Genomic DNA, 13,243 nt, shown 5'->3' on the forward strand with positions numbered 1-13,243 from the left:
GTGCCCTGTGCCATATTTGGGATTTGTACTTAAAAATTATTTGTGGAATTCCTGTTGTGGCTCAGCAGTCGGTTAAGGACCCATAATTGTCTCTGTCAATATACTGCTTCCATCCCTGGCCTCCCTCAGTGGGTTAAGGATCTGGTGTTGCCCTGGCTGTGGTGTAGACTGCAGACTTGCCCTCTAGCGCAGGAACTTCCATATGCCGTGGGTCTGGCCATAAAAAGAAAAAAAAAAAAAGAGGTTGCTGGAGAGAGGTGGGGAGCAAGCCAGAGGGCCCCCCCACCCCATCCCCTCCACCCGTTCCCTACCACCACCTCGAGGCTGGCACAGGACTCAGTCCAGAGGGAGCTGAGCAGTGGGGCCTAGTGACTAGGCCTTCTCCAGCTCACCCTCCCAGCCCTCCAGAGCCCCCGGGAGTGAGGGCGGGGCGGAGAAGGCCTTGGAGGGGGCAGGAGCTGAGAGTCCACGATGGATGCTGTGTCTTCCTAGGGGAGTGAATGCCCAAACCAAGAACGGTGCCACGCCCCTGTACCTGGCGTGCCAGGAGGGCCACTTGGAGGTGACACAGTACCTGGTGCAGGAGTGCGGCGCGGACCCGCACCTGAGCGCCCACGATGGCATGACCCCGCTGCATGCCGCGGCGCAGATGGGCCACAGCCCGGTCATCGTGTGGCTGGTGAGCTCAGGGACAGGGCGGGGCGGGGCCCGGGCGGGGCGGGGCCTGCAGGGCGGGGGCGAGGCAAGGAGGGGCCTGGCGCCCAGACCCCGCCCCCTTTGCCCCGCCTCCTCACACCCAGGTGAGCTGCACCGACGTGAGCCTGTCGGAGCAGGACAAGGACGGCGCCACGGCCATGCACTTCGCGGCGAGCCGCGGCCACGCCAAAGTGCTCAGCTGGCTCCTGCTGCACGGCGGCGAGATCTCGGCCGACCTGTGGGGCGGGACCCCACTGCACGACGCCGCCGAGAACGGGGAGCTGGAGGTGAGGGCGGGACGGGGCGTGGCCGGGAGGCCGTGCGCGCGCAGGAGGGGCGGGCGCCCTCTGCTGGCGCCGCGCTCTCAGCACAGCGCTGCCCAGGCTCCCGGGTCTAGATCAGGGGTCCTCACTGCGCGCCCCTGCAGTGCTGCCAGATCCTGGTGGTGAACGGCGCGGAGCTGGATGTCCGCGACCGCGACGGGTATACGGCCGCCGACCTCTCAGACTACAATGGCCACAGCCACTGCACCCGCTACCTGCGCACCGTGGAAAACCTGGTACGCCCCTGGCGCGGCTCCCCTGCATTATTTCACCCCCACCCTGCCCCACCTCACCCCGAGAGGTAGGTGGTGTTACCCCTTTTACCGTAGAGGAAGCTGAGGTTCAGGAAAGTGAAGCCCCTGGCCAAAACTCCCACAACGAGTAAGTACCCAGACCACCACCCCACAGGACCTCCCAGCCCGGAACCACTGACCACTGGAGTGTGAGGAGGGGTGGAGGCAAAAATGTCGAAGGGCGTTCCCACTGTAGCCCAGCAGAAATGAATCTGATTAGTATCCATGAGGACACAGGTCCGATCCCTGGCCTCTCTCAGTGGGTTAAGGATCCAGGATTGCCATGAGCTGTGGTGTAGGTCACAGACTAGGCTCAGATCTGGTGTAGCTGTGGCTGTGGCGTAGGCTGGCAGCTGTAGCTCCGATTAGATCCCTAGCCTGGGAACCCCCGAGCCTGGGAACTTCCATATGGCACAGGTGCGGCCCTAAAAAGCAAAAAAAAAAAAAAAAAATCAAAAGAAGGAGAACCAGCCTCATCCTGATGAGAGCCAAGGCTTGGAGAAGCAATGACACTTACATGCTGCTGGGACCCGTAAAGTGCATTTACCTGCCCACAGGTGTTATTAGCTCATTTAATTCTCACCACCACCCTCTGAGGTATCCCCATGTCACAGGTGGGTAAACTGAATCTTGAGGAGACCCAAGATCACACGGTATTTAATGGTGGAGCCAGGTGGCCTGGCCTGGAGCTACCTCTCTTCACCACTGCACTGTGTTTGCTCACCATGTGGTTATTTCATAACTGGAAACTCATGGTACTCTTTTTAAATTATTTTATTGTGGTTACAGAGCTGCGAATAACCCACTGGGACTTGAGCTCAGGTGCAGTGGCTCCCAGTTCAGGGCTCTGCCTCATCTCTTGCAATGTCTGCATTGGAGCAGGAGGGAGGGGAGTGGGCTGGCTTCACGGGCCTCTTCTGAAGGGGGCAGCCAGGCCATGAGAGGGTCTGCAAAATGAGGCTGGAGGAGAGCAGGCAGGTGGCCCCCTGCCCAGGGCATGGTCTGCCCTGTCTTTGAGCATACAGGGGCACCCTGGTTCTCCAGAGCACAGCAAGGCCCAGTGGTCAGCGTCTGCAGCTGGTCCCCATGAAGATTTTCCTCCCAGAAAGGGACACCCAGAGAGAGCAGGGGTCCAACAGATAGTGAGAAACCTGTCATCAGGGTATACAAGCAGGAGTGGACACCGTGAAGGCCATTTCTGCAGCGGGGTGGGTTCCTTTCCACTGAGAGAATCTGATTTTGTTGGTGGGCACGGAGCCCTGGTGCCTTCCAGCACCTTCTTTGCTCATAGGCTTCAGGCAACAACCAAAGAAGCACCATCCCTTGAATTCTGATCCCGGTAGGTCCCCAGCTGAATGCCTTATGGTGTAACTCAGTTAATCATCACAATAAAATAATGCTAATAGTTGACATGCATGGCATTAACCAGCCATCATGCCCTGGCACTTCACTAACTTTTAAAACCTTTCTTGCCACCTCATAGGACAGTCGGTACTGTTCTCCCCACTTATATATGAAGAAACTCAGGTCCACACAGAAAGGACAAGTGGCTTGCCCAAGGCATGTAGCCAGTCAATGGTGGAGATGAAATTTGAAGCCATCACCCCAAGCTGCAAAGCCTTTGCCCCTAACCATTGTTGCCCCTGCTGCCAGCCAAGCAAAGACCATCTTCGGGCTGCCCCCAACACCCAGCTACTATATCACCCCTTGGCTCCTGTGTTAGGCAGCAGGGCCTGGCCCCCCTGAACTGGGTGGGGCCTGAAGGCCCTGATCCACTCACCAGGTGGGCCCAGCTGGGGCAGTGACAGATCCAAGCAATGAAGGACACTGGCCCAGAAAAGGCAAACAGTCCCGCAGAGCCCCTAATTACAGGGCCAATGAGCGTGGCTGCTGAGCCGTTACCTGGTGCCAGGCCTGCCTCCCATTCCCGGGGGGCCTGTGACACTTCTCAGGCAGGGAGGTGGCACAGGGCAGGGAGGAGCAGGCCTGGGCAGGAGGCAGCAGGCGAGCCAGCAGAGATCTTGCCTGCAGCAGGGCCAGCATGGGCAACGTAAGCAGGGTCCCCACCCCAGCCTGCCGCCAAGCGGGAGGGTCCAGAACAGTGGTGGGGGATGGTGGGGTTGGCAGCCTGAGCTTAGGCTGCCCCTCCACCCAGCTCAGCTGGGCCACACCAGGCCCCATCCTGTCCCCAAAGTCCCCATCAAGAGACAGGGCCTGGGCTGGTGTTGGGGTTTGCGACAGTCCAGCAGGGAGAGACAGGGGCTACTGGCCAGGTAATGGGACCCTGCACCCCTTCCCTATCCCCTGCTGCTGCAAATGTTCTAGCCGACTGCAGCCCCTTCGCCCCTTCATCAGAGACACTGGAGCCCAGGCCCTCTGCCCACTGATGAGAAGGGAGAAGGCTGGTGCCAAGGCCATTCTCACCTGGAGGTCCAGCTCGGCGCCCTGCCTCCTGTCCATCTCTCTAACCCCCTGAGCGAGGCCACTCCAGAGCCTGGAGTTTCCCAGGAACCCAAGGTCCTGCTGCTGGGGGGTCAGCTTGAATCTCAGCCTGGGAAGAACCCGAGAGACCCTCTCATGATGGGGGAGGGAGCCCAGAAAGGGAAGCGGCTTGACTGAGCTCACTTGGCAAGGGTGGCCTGAGCAGGACCCCTGGCCCAGGGTGTGCTGGTCTTCCGGGCACAGCTGCCCTCACAGCCTCCCCTCCTGCTCAGAGCGTGGAGCACCGCGTGCTGTCCCGGGATCCATCCGCCGACCTGGAGACCAAGCAGCCTGACTCAGGCATGTCCTCGCCCAATACCACCGTGTCGGTCCAGCCACCCAACTTTGACCTCAGCTCACCCACCAGCACCCTCTCCAACTACGACTCCTGCTCCTCCAGCCACTCCAGCATCAAGGGCCGACGCCCCCTGCATGGTGAGTGGCCCTGGGAAGAGGGAGGAGGGGGAGCTGCCTGGAGCCAGACCAGTGGGCCCTGAGGGCCACCATGGGGCCACTCTGTCCGCAGCTGCCACTGGAGGCTGCCCAGGAGGGGCCACTGGTTCTGATGAGATGACACTCATCCATCACAAGCCAGCACATCCACAGGCACCCTCCCCCTCCAACATGCACCCCACATTCAATTCAGCATCCTCTCTCACACACGCACAAGATGCTCCCCAGACTTCACACACCCCTACTCACACTCAAGAGTGCACTCTTCTGCATGCGTACACGCCCTATTCAGAAGCGAATGCACAGCCGCACACGAGGAGCCACACAGGTATATGCAAACGCCTGCATGACATGACACTCGAGCGCTCACACACCCCAGGTCCACAGACCAATGCAAACACATTCATAAGTACAAAGAAGCATATACATATATTTACAAACATACACGAATGCACACTCGTGCAGAAGCCAGGCACACGTGCCAATGCGTGCTGACCACGCCCTGAGCTTAGGGGGTCAGTCTACCTGCCATGCTCACTTCAGGCCACCAGGTGGCAGCCCGCAGAGCTGGCGGGGCACCCTGAAAAGATGGGGTGTGGCTGTCCGGACTCCTGCCACCTGTTCTGCCAGATCTGACCTGAAGAGCCACCCCTCCATCTTCCAAGTGGCTCTGCTCCGCAGGTCCATCCTAGAGCCCACAGCTCCCCTTAAACCTGAGCACAGGCCTCTCTCCAGTAAGGACAGAGTGGCACTGTGCTGGGTGGGCCCAGCACTGTGCAGCAGGCCCTGGGGCTGTGCCATGCTGCACCCAGAGCCTGCCTCCTTCCGCGGCAGGTCAGTTCTGGGCAGGAGAAGGTCTTGGTCCTGGGGCAGCCTCTCTGCAAATTCCCAGGCCCAGCCTTCCCTCTTTCCCAGGGCTTTCCAGTGTAGGAGCTGCCGATATACAGAGTTACATGGACATGCTGAGCCCTGAGCCCGGCCTGCCCCGGGGCAAGGTGGAGAGACCCAGAGCACCTCCGCCACCCCCCAGCTTCCCTCCACCGCCGCCACCCCCGGACACCCAGCTGCCCCCACCCCCGCCAGGCTACCCAGCTCCCAAGCCCCCTGTGGGGCTCCAAGCAGCTGACATCTACCTGCAGACTAAGAACAAACTCCGCCACGTGGAGACCGAGGCCTTCAAGAAGGAGGTAGCCAACCCTCACCTGCCAGCCCACCTCCTGGATCCGGGCGTGGGCTGGTGGGGGCAGCAGAGGCCAACGACTGGCCTGGCTCATGGGTCCTGGGCGGGGGTCCCTGGTCCCATGGTCTGTTCGGGAGTTGATGCTTCTGGTTAGCCCCATGGTGGCTCAGGGCTGGGCCCTGGGGACAGGGAAATGAGGACAGCCAAGCCACCACCCTTTGGGGGACAAGGGAGGGGTAAGGAACACGCAGCCAGGTAGCCCTGTCTGCTGCACAGAGTGGCAAGGTGGTCATGGAGTTGGCAGAGAACCCGTGCCAACTGCCTCTCCCCAGACCTACTCGGTGGAGCATGGTGCCCAAGGGAGCGCCTTCCAGGTGGGAGATGCAGATGGTAGGAAGGCAAAGGCCACGAGGAGCACCCGCAGGGCTCACACCCACTGGCAGTGGGGGCTGGGGGAGGGGTAAACTGGAGGCTGACTCCCTGGTTGGGGGCTTCAGTTCCCAGGAGTTAGAAAAGCCAGTCCCGAGATGGGAGCCCTGGGGCGATGCAAGCTGTGAGAAGGGGATGGTGGCCATGTGGAGTGTGAGGTGCCCAGGATGCGGGTCCTGGGGGATCCTGGCCAAGACTCTGGAGCAGGGGAGGGGGCAGGGGGCTGGGCTGGGCAGCTCTGAGAGTCTCGGGCACAGAGGCCCAGAGGGAGCCCTGGGGTTCTGGCCAAGAGGACAGAGCAAGGCTGGTCTGGGTGGGGAGGGCGGCCTCAGACCCCAGGTGGTTGCGTGGGGGAGGAGAGAGGCCCCCTAAGCTCCTGGGGGAGCCCTGACCTTGCGGTTCTCTTGTAAGCCGCAAGCAAGCTGCTCCAGAGCCTAGCTGAGTAACCCATTCCCAAAGGTGACCCAGGTCACAAGGCCACCGGGTGGGGGAAGGGAAGGACACAGCTCCGGAGCAACTCTATCTGCCCCCCTCCTTGAGGCCACCTCAGACCAGACTCCCGGCCCACCTCCCCTTTCATCTCCAGGAGGTGAGGGGGGAGCAGCAGAGACCTGCAGGGGGCCTGGGGCTGGACCTGGCGGGCCAGGTGTGTGGGCCCTGCCCCAAGCCGCAGGACAGGTGCCCTGGCCTGGGCCCCCCCCCTCCCCCAGCCACAGCGCTGGGACAGCGCCCCTCCCCGGTGAGTGCTTAGAGCCGCTCCACAAAGGGCCCTTTGTGTGCCCCGCGCCCCGGGCTTTTTCCTGACCACGGGCCAGGGCAGGGTCGTGGAGACCTCGCCTCGGGGCTGAGGGGGCGCCGAGGGGGCAGGCTGGCCCAGAAAACAAATCCTGCGGTGTCGCATTTCCTTGCAACGTGAGCCCGGCCTGGTGGGGCACGCAGGGTCGGGGGCCACCGCGGGGACGCTTGGGCTGGGGGGGTGGGGCAGAGGACAGACCCTGCTGGGTGACTCGGCCTTTGGCCCCGCCGCCTCACGTCTTTCTTCCCGGGCAGGGCTGAGCGGGGTGGGGGGCTGGGGGGCGGCTGCGTCGGGGCGGGCCATCGGTTCGCCTGGTCACCCGAGCCCTCCTTGCCGTCCCTGAAACCCGAGGCCTGGGCGCGGGTTTCGGTGTCCCTTACGCGGATGGCGATGGTTTCCAGATGCGGGAGGGGAAGAGCGGGGGCGTGACCCGGAACCCGGGGGGCCAAATGTGGGGGCTCCACTGCCTATCGTGAGGCCCGAATTCTGTCTCTGGTGGACGGAAGGGCTGAGTGGGGAGATGCAGGCTAGGATGATCAGCACCCAAGCAGCGAGGCGCAGGGGGCGGCGCCACATCTGGCCCGCGGGGTGGGCGCAGCGGCCCGGTGTTGGCGGAGCAGTTGGCGCCCCCGTGGCGTTCCTTGCTGCCGGGGCGTTCGGCCGGGGATTGGTAGGCCCTGGGTGATGTCAGGCCGACTGAGCCGAGAGGCGCTCCGAGGCGCGGGCGGGCTGGGCTGTAACCTGAGAGAAAGGATCAGGTAGCGCAGGTGGCGAGTCCATGCCGCCCCCGCCGCCAGGTGCACAGCGGGGGCCACCGGCACAGTCGCAGGTAGGAGCAGCCCCAGCGCCGGGCCGGATAGCTGGCTGAGGGGCCTGGGCAAGCAGGAGCCCGACAGGACACAGGGGCTTCCTCGGGGGCGGGACCCCCGCAAGAGCGGGTTCGGGGAAGCCTTGGGCGCGCGTGGGACCGGCTGGCGGCCCCGGAGCGGGGTGCGGCTGGGGCCTCAGCGCTGCCTAAGCTGGGAGCTGCCCCTTCTCCGGCTCCCCCCCACCCCCGGCGTTTGGGCTGGGCCACCCCGCCCCTGGGCCCGCCCCTTCCAGCCTTAGTGGGGGCCCCTGCGCCCCTTGGCCCGCGCCCAGACCCCTCCCTGTCCGGCCGACCGAGGTTGCCCTTTCACCGAGGCCCCCCCTGACCCTCGCCCCGGCCCGCTCTGAAGAGGGTCTGGGACCGAGGCTGTTCTGGAGCCCCTGGCAGGTGGCTGGGAGGGGCGGACGTGGCGGGGGCACAAGGGCCAAGCGTCTGGAGCCCACGGTGCCCGCTGTCTTCCCGCAGCTGAGCTCCCGCGACGGCCGCAACGGGCTGCGGAGGCAGGACTCCAGCCGCAAGCCCCGCGCCTTCAGCAAGCAGCCCAGCACGGGGGACTACTACCGCCAGCTGGGCCGCCCCCCCGGGGAGCCGCTGGCCGCACGCCCGGGCATGGCGCACAGCGAGGAGGTGCGTGCCCGCCCGCCCGCCTCGGCCGGCCGCCCGGAACCCGGCCGGGCCGCCCGCTTCTCACTTGCTGGCCCCTCCGCTCCCCCGCAGGCGGCGCTGCTCCCCGGGAACCACGTGCACAACGGCTGCGGCGCGGACCCCAAGGCGTCCAGGGAGCTGCCCCCGCCGCCCCCGCCGCCGCCCCCGCCCCTGCCCGAGGCCCTGAGCTCGCCGCCGCCGGCTCCGCCACTGCCCTTTGAGGGCGCTGGCCCTGGCTGCGGGCAGCGCCGCTCCTCCTCGTCCACTGGCAGTGAGTAGGGGCGGATTGAGGGGTGGGGGCGGCGCTAGCCCGAAGCGGGAGGGAAACCTAGACATCCCCCTCCCCCAGCCGCCCCTGCTCTAGTGCTTCCTCTTCTCCCACCTGATCTTTTTGCAGCGCCCCTCGCCCCCGCCCCCGCCCCCATGAGGACTTGACCGGAAGGGAGGCTCTGAGTTTCTTGAGGCTGGCCCAAAGCAGGACTGGGCTGTGTGACCTGGGGCAAGTCCCCTTCCCTCTCTGGGCCGGCCTTCCATGCAGCAGGAAAGGCCTCCCAGCTCTGGTGGCTGGTGTTTCTGAGGAGCCGGTTCTAGAGGCAAAGCTCTGAGAAGTAGACCTAGCTTCCAGGAAGGAGGATTGCTGGCCAGCCTGCTTCCTGCCTGACGTCTGTCTTCCGCTCCTCCTCTCTTCTGTGCTCTTCCAAACCAACTACAGCCCTCAGCCCTTCTCAGATGCATCAGGGACTCTTCCTCTCCAGACCTCCTCCCCAGAGGCCCCTAGCCAGCCCCAGCCAGGGTCTGGCTCTGGGGACAAGGCCAGTGCCCCATCTTGCCTTTCCCTCACCCTCCTGGTGACTCCTTTGAGCGTCCTATCTTAAGAGCTAGACTGTGACGGGGACCCTGTGCTTCTCTTCTGAAATGTGGGACAACCTCCCACATGCCAGGGCTCCTGGGAGGCCCAAGAGGTGGTGACTTCCATTCCAGCCTGACAGGGAGTGGCAGAGGTGCCTTCCTCACCCAGCCACTCAGAGTAGGGATCACATTTGATGGCACCATCCAAGGCTTCATATCCTTGGCCGGAGATGCAGGGGTGCAGGAGGGTCCAGGGAAGGGCCAGCCTGGGCTCTTTGGGGCACCTATGGGGCCCCAGCCCCCACAGACCAGAGCCTATGGTAGCATGTTCCCCATCGGCCAAGCCTCCAGAAAGGTCCCCGGCTTTGGGGTCAGTGTCTTCCCTTGGCAGCCTGGAGCCAGGCTGGAGCTAGGGGCAGAAGAAAAATGGATTCGGTGCTTCTCCAGACACCCCTTCGCCGCAGAACCTGGGCTGGGTGCCCTATCCCAACCCAATGCCAAGACTGAGGCCCTTGCTAAGGGGGGCAAGGGCCAATGACAGCTCTGCCCAGCCCTCAGGGGCAGCCGGCAAAGCTGGGAACTGAGCAAATCGCCCTCGGGGAGCCCCAGAGCGGCCTGAGCCAGGGGCAGATGGACCGGAAAGTACCTCTTCTCCTCTCCCCCCTCCTCTGTGCATCTCCCTCCCCCCTCCTGCTCTCCCCGCTGTCCTAGCCTCACCCCAGCTCCCTCCCGCTCCTAACTTTGCTGTCCCTTCTCTCCTCTCGGTCCCTAGAAGTGAGAGTCCTGAGACACAGGAAGAGTGAGTAGCTGGCGCGCGGCTCCTGGCTGAGGCGCGGGGGCGGGGTGCGGGGCACGCTCAGGAAAAGCCAGGCTGAGGGGCTTGGGGTCTTGAGGGAAGCACAGGACCAGGGGCCGGCAGGCGAGGGGTCTTGGACGCTACAGGCTCTACCCCCACCACACCCACCTGCGCACACCCACTCTGCCCTGCTGACGGCTTTGCCTAAAGAGAGTAGGTGCCCTCTGCCGGCACCTACCTGCACTTTTCCCTTTCCCCCCCTCCCACTTCTGCGCTCTGGGAGCCCCAGCCCGGGAACCCAGGAGCTGTCTGCCCCTCTTGTTCGCCTCATCCAGCCTTGACCGGTTCCTCGGGCTCTAAAGACAACCCTCCCCAAATCCCAGGCACCTCTGCTGGCCTCGTCGGACATGCAAACTCTGCACTGAGCATTTGCATGTTTTCCGCCAGGCCCTTCTTCCTGGGGGCCCCCACTCCGGATCCTTAGTAAGAGTTCGGCTTTCCTGGGCCCCCCATAGCTGAGCTGCGCTTTGCCATAAGTGTGCTCCCGGCTTGCAACCAGTGTGTCTGCACACGTGTCTGTCTGTGGGGGTGTGTGTGGGGAGGGGGCTGGCTGGGTTCTGGCATTCACGGTCCCAAGTTTATAGTCACAAAAGCCCCAGGTGACTCAGTCCAAGGGTCACTGGGCTTTGCTGATGCAGAGAGAGGGCCGGAGGAAAACTCCACCCTGGCAGGGCTGGCCCCGGGGAACCTGGGACAAAGGTCGGGTGGCTGGCCCCAGGTAGTGTTTTGGAGCTGGCAGTCAGTGCGCTGGGCGGAGACATTTGCTCCAGTCCCCAGCGCTGGCCCACGAACCACCATGAACTCCCAGGGGCCTCTGGGCGGGGGCCCCACACCTCGTGAGTAGGGACGGGAGGATGGTGGGGCTCTGTGGGCTGTGACCCGAGGACTGGCTTCTGGGGTCCCTGAGAGCCTCCCATGGGGCCCAGGACTTGGAGAGCTGCCCTCTGGGCCCCAGAGAAGGCCCTGGCCCTCCCTGACCTGGGGAGGGGGCAGCAGAAGGCAAGTAGAGGGCAACGGGGACTCAGAGACCACATCCGGCCAGCGTCTCCTCTCCTGCCTCCGCGCAGGCACCAAGTCTTTCAACATGATGTCCCCGACGGGCGACAACTCGGAGCTACTGGCTGAGATCAAGGCAGGCAAGAGTCTGAAGCCGACACCACAGAGTAAGGGGCTGACCACAGTGTTCTGGGGCAGCGGGCAGCCAGCCTCCCAGGTAGGTGACCCGACGGATGCCCCCGCCCCGGATGCTCTCGCCCCTGCCCGCCCAGCACTCAGCCCAGCTGCTTCTCCCCACAGCCCGACTCGCCACTGCCGCCAGTGTCGCCTGCGCCGTCACGGGCCCGGAGCCCCACTCCTCCTCCGGCCACAGGGTCCCAGCCACTGCTCAATGGCAGTGTGGCGCCGGCACCGCCCGCCACCCCTGCACCAGGTGTGCAGCTAGACGTGGAGGCGCTCATCCCCACGCATGACGAGCAGGGCCGACCCATCCCTGAGTGGAAGCGCCAGGTGATGGTCCGCAAGCTGCAGCTGAAGATGCAGGAGGAGGAGGAGCAGAAACGGAAGGTGGGCAGAGTAGGGCTTCCCAGAGGGCCCCGGGGTCTGCACCTGGGCCCGCAGCCCATCCCCCATCCCCCCCCCCCCAGCCCTTTCAGTCTCAAGAGCTCTCTCCCCTTGCCTTTTGGAAAAAGCACAACTAGACCCCCAACCCCCGAAACCTGTCCTTGAATGAGTTGGCAGTGCTCATCAAACTCTGATATGCCTTCCGATCGCCTGCGATCCTTTTAAAATGCCTGCTTTGATTCAGATGCTCTGGGTGGGACTGGGATTCTGCACTTGGGACCAGCTCTGGGCTGAGGCGGACCCTCCTGGTCCAGGAACCACACAGGTAGCTTTTGGTCATGGTCAGACGGGCCTGGGCTCTTTCTCTGCACTGTCACTCTCCAGGCACTGATACTGAGCATCGTCCAGCCTCGGTTTTCTCATCTGTCGGATAAGCTGATCATCCCTGGCTGGCAGCATAGTTTGCCATTGAGCTGCTCAACAAGCATCTCTCTTGGGCACTGTCTGTGTGCCACACGCGGCTGTAGCCTCTGGGGATTCACACTGGGTGTACCGGGGCCTGTTCTCAAGGTGGCTGCAGGAGGGCAGGGGGCGGGGTGGTGTCTGCGGGGAACAGCATCTTAATAGAGTGAGAAGGAGATGAACCAGGGCGATGGGAGTGAGCAAAAGGGGAGGAGCTCAGAGGCGGAGGCCAGAGGACTCTAAGGAGGCCCTAAGCTGACCATCCTATTTGGGTTTGGGGTGGTGTCAGGGGAGGAGAAAGTGACGTCCAAGGTAGACTCTTGGAAGATGAGTAAGAGGGGGACAGGGAAACTGGGCAAAGGGCAGGCAGGAAGGACATGGAGAGGGCTGGAAGTCAGAGTGGGCGTGGTGGCTCCGGGACTGGGAAGTGAGCGGGGCTGGAGGCTGTCGGTGAAGGTCAGATCACTAAGGCCTCGCCTGGGAGAAAATGGACTTTCTCCTGGAGGGGTGGGAGCAGGGTTAAGTGGGGAAGGGGCGTCGTCCTATTTACGTGTGGGGAACATTTGTACGTGGCACTGTAGTGAGCTGGAATGAATGGGGAGGCCTGTGAGGAGGTGACGGCAGCCCCTCCCCCACCTGGGAGGGAAAAGCTTGGCACTAAAATGAGGAATAGATGAGATTATAAGAAGTGCCTAGGAGTTCCCGTTGTGGCGTGGCGCAGTGTTTAACGAATCCGACTAGGAACCATGAGGTTGTGGGTTCGATCCCTGGCCTTGCTCAGTGGGTTAAGGATCCCGCGTTGCAATGTGCTGTGGTGTAGGCTGCAGAGGCGGCTTGGATCTGGCATTGCTGTGGCTGTGGCGTAGGCCGGCAGCTGTAGCTCTGATTCAACCCCTAGCGGGGGATCCTCCATATGCCCCGGGTGCGGCCCTAAAAAGAACAACACCAACAAAAGAAGCAGCTCCCAGCAGGAGTTCCCCAGTGGGCTAGTGGTTAGGATTCAGTGCTTTCACCAGTGCTGCCCCACATCTGGGAACTGAGATCGCACATCCAGTCAATGCATGCTATGGGGGGAAAAAGTGCCTGGCCAGCTGAGCTTTATAAATTGTACTTATCATTCCAGGAGCCAGAGGGGGTGGGGACAGGAGTAGAAGCCACAGCTTCAATTTGAAGCCTCTCACTCAGCAGTAAAACGGACAGCCTGGACAGGGAGGGCTTAGGCCTCAGGGGAGTTTGACTAGGGGTCAATCTCTCCGGGGGTAAGGAGAGGCCTCGCTGGGATTCGGCCTCGAAATCGCGGACACTGGATGTGGGGCGGAAGAGGGCAGCTGTGTGTCGCAGCTTCAATGCCT

At 63.1% G+C, this 13,243-nt stretch overlaps 1 protein-coding gene across 1 annotated transcript in view; it reads left to right on the forward strand.

Annotated features, from left to right (window-relative positions):
* Positions 1 to 13,243, forward strand: part of ESPN (espin) — a 31,834-nt gene that overhangs the window by 12,734 nt on the left and 5,857 nt on the right. Inside the window, exons 3-11 of the mRNA XM_047791426.1 lie at positions 493 to 679; positions 801 to 983; positions 1,124 to 1,255; positions 4,027 to 4,228; positions 5,162 to 5,433; positions 7,985 to 8,146; positions 8,237 to 8,435; positions 10,937 to 11,082; positions 11,166 to 11,432. Of these exons, the coding sequence (XP_047647382.1) occupies positions 493 to 679; positions 801 to 983; positions 1,124 to 1,255; positions 4,027 to 4,228; positions 5,162 to 5,433; positions 7,985 to 8,146; positions 8,237 to 8,435; positions 10,937 to 11,082; positions 11,166 to 11,432 (1,750 nt within the window). The remainder of the gene's footprint in view (positions 1 to 492; positions 680 to 800; positions 984 to 1,123; positions 1,256 to 4,026; positions 4,229 to 5,161; positions 5,434 to 7,984; positions 8,147 to 8,236; positions 8,436 to 10,936; positions 11,083 to 11,165; positions 11,433 to 13,243) is intronic.

Source organism: Phacochoerus africanus, chromosome 8, assembly GCF_016906955.1.
Source record: "Phacochoerus africanus isolate WHEZ1 chromosome 8, ROS_Pafr_v1, whole genome shotgun sequence".
Lineage (NCBI taxonomy): Eukaryota > Metazoa > Chordata > Mammalia > Artiodactyla > Suidae > Phacochoerus > Phacochoerus africanus.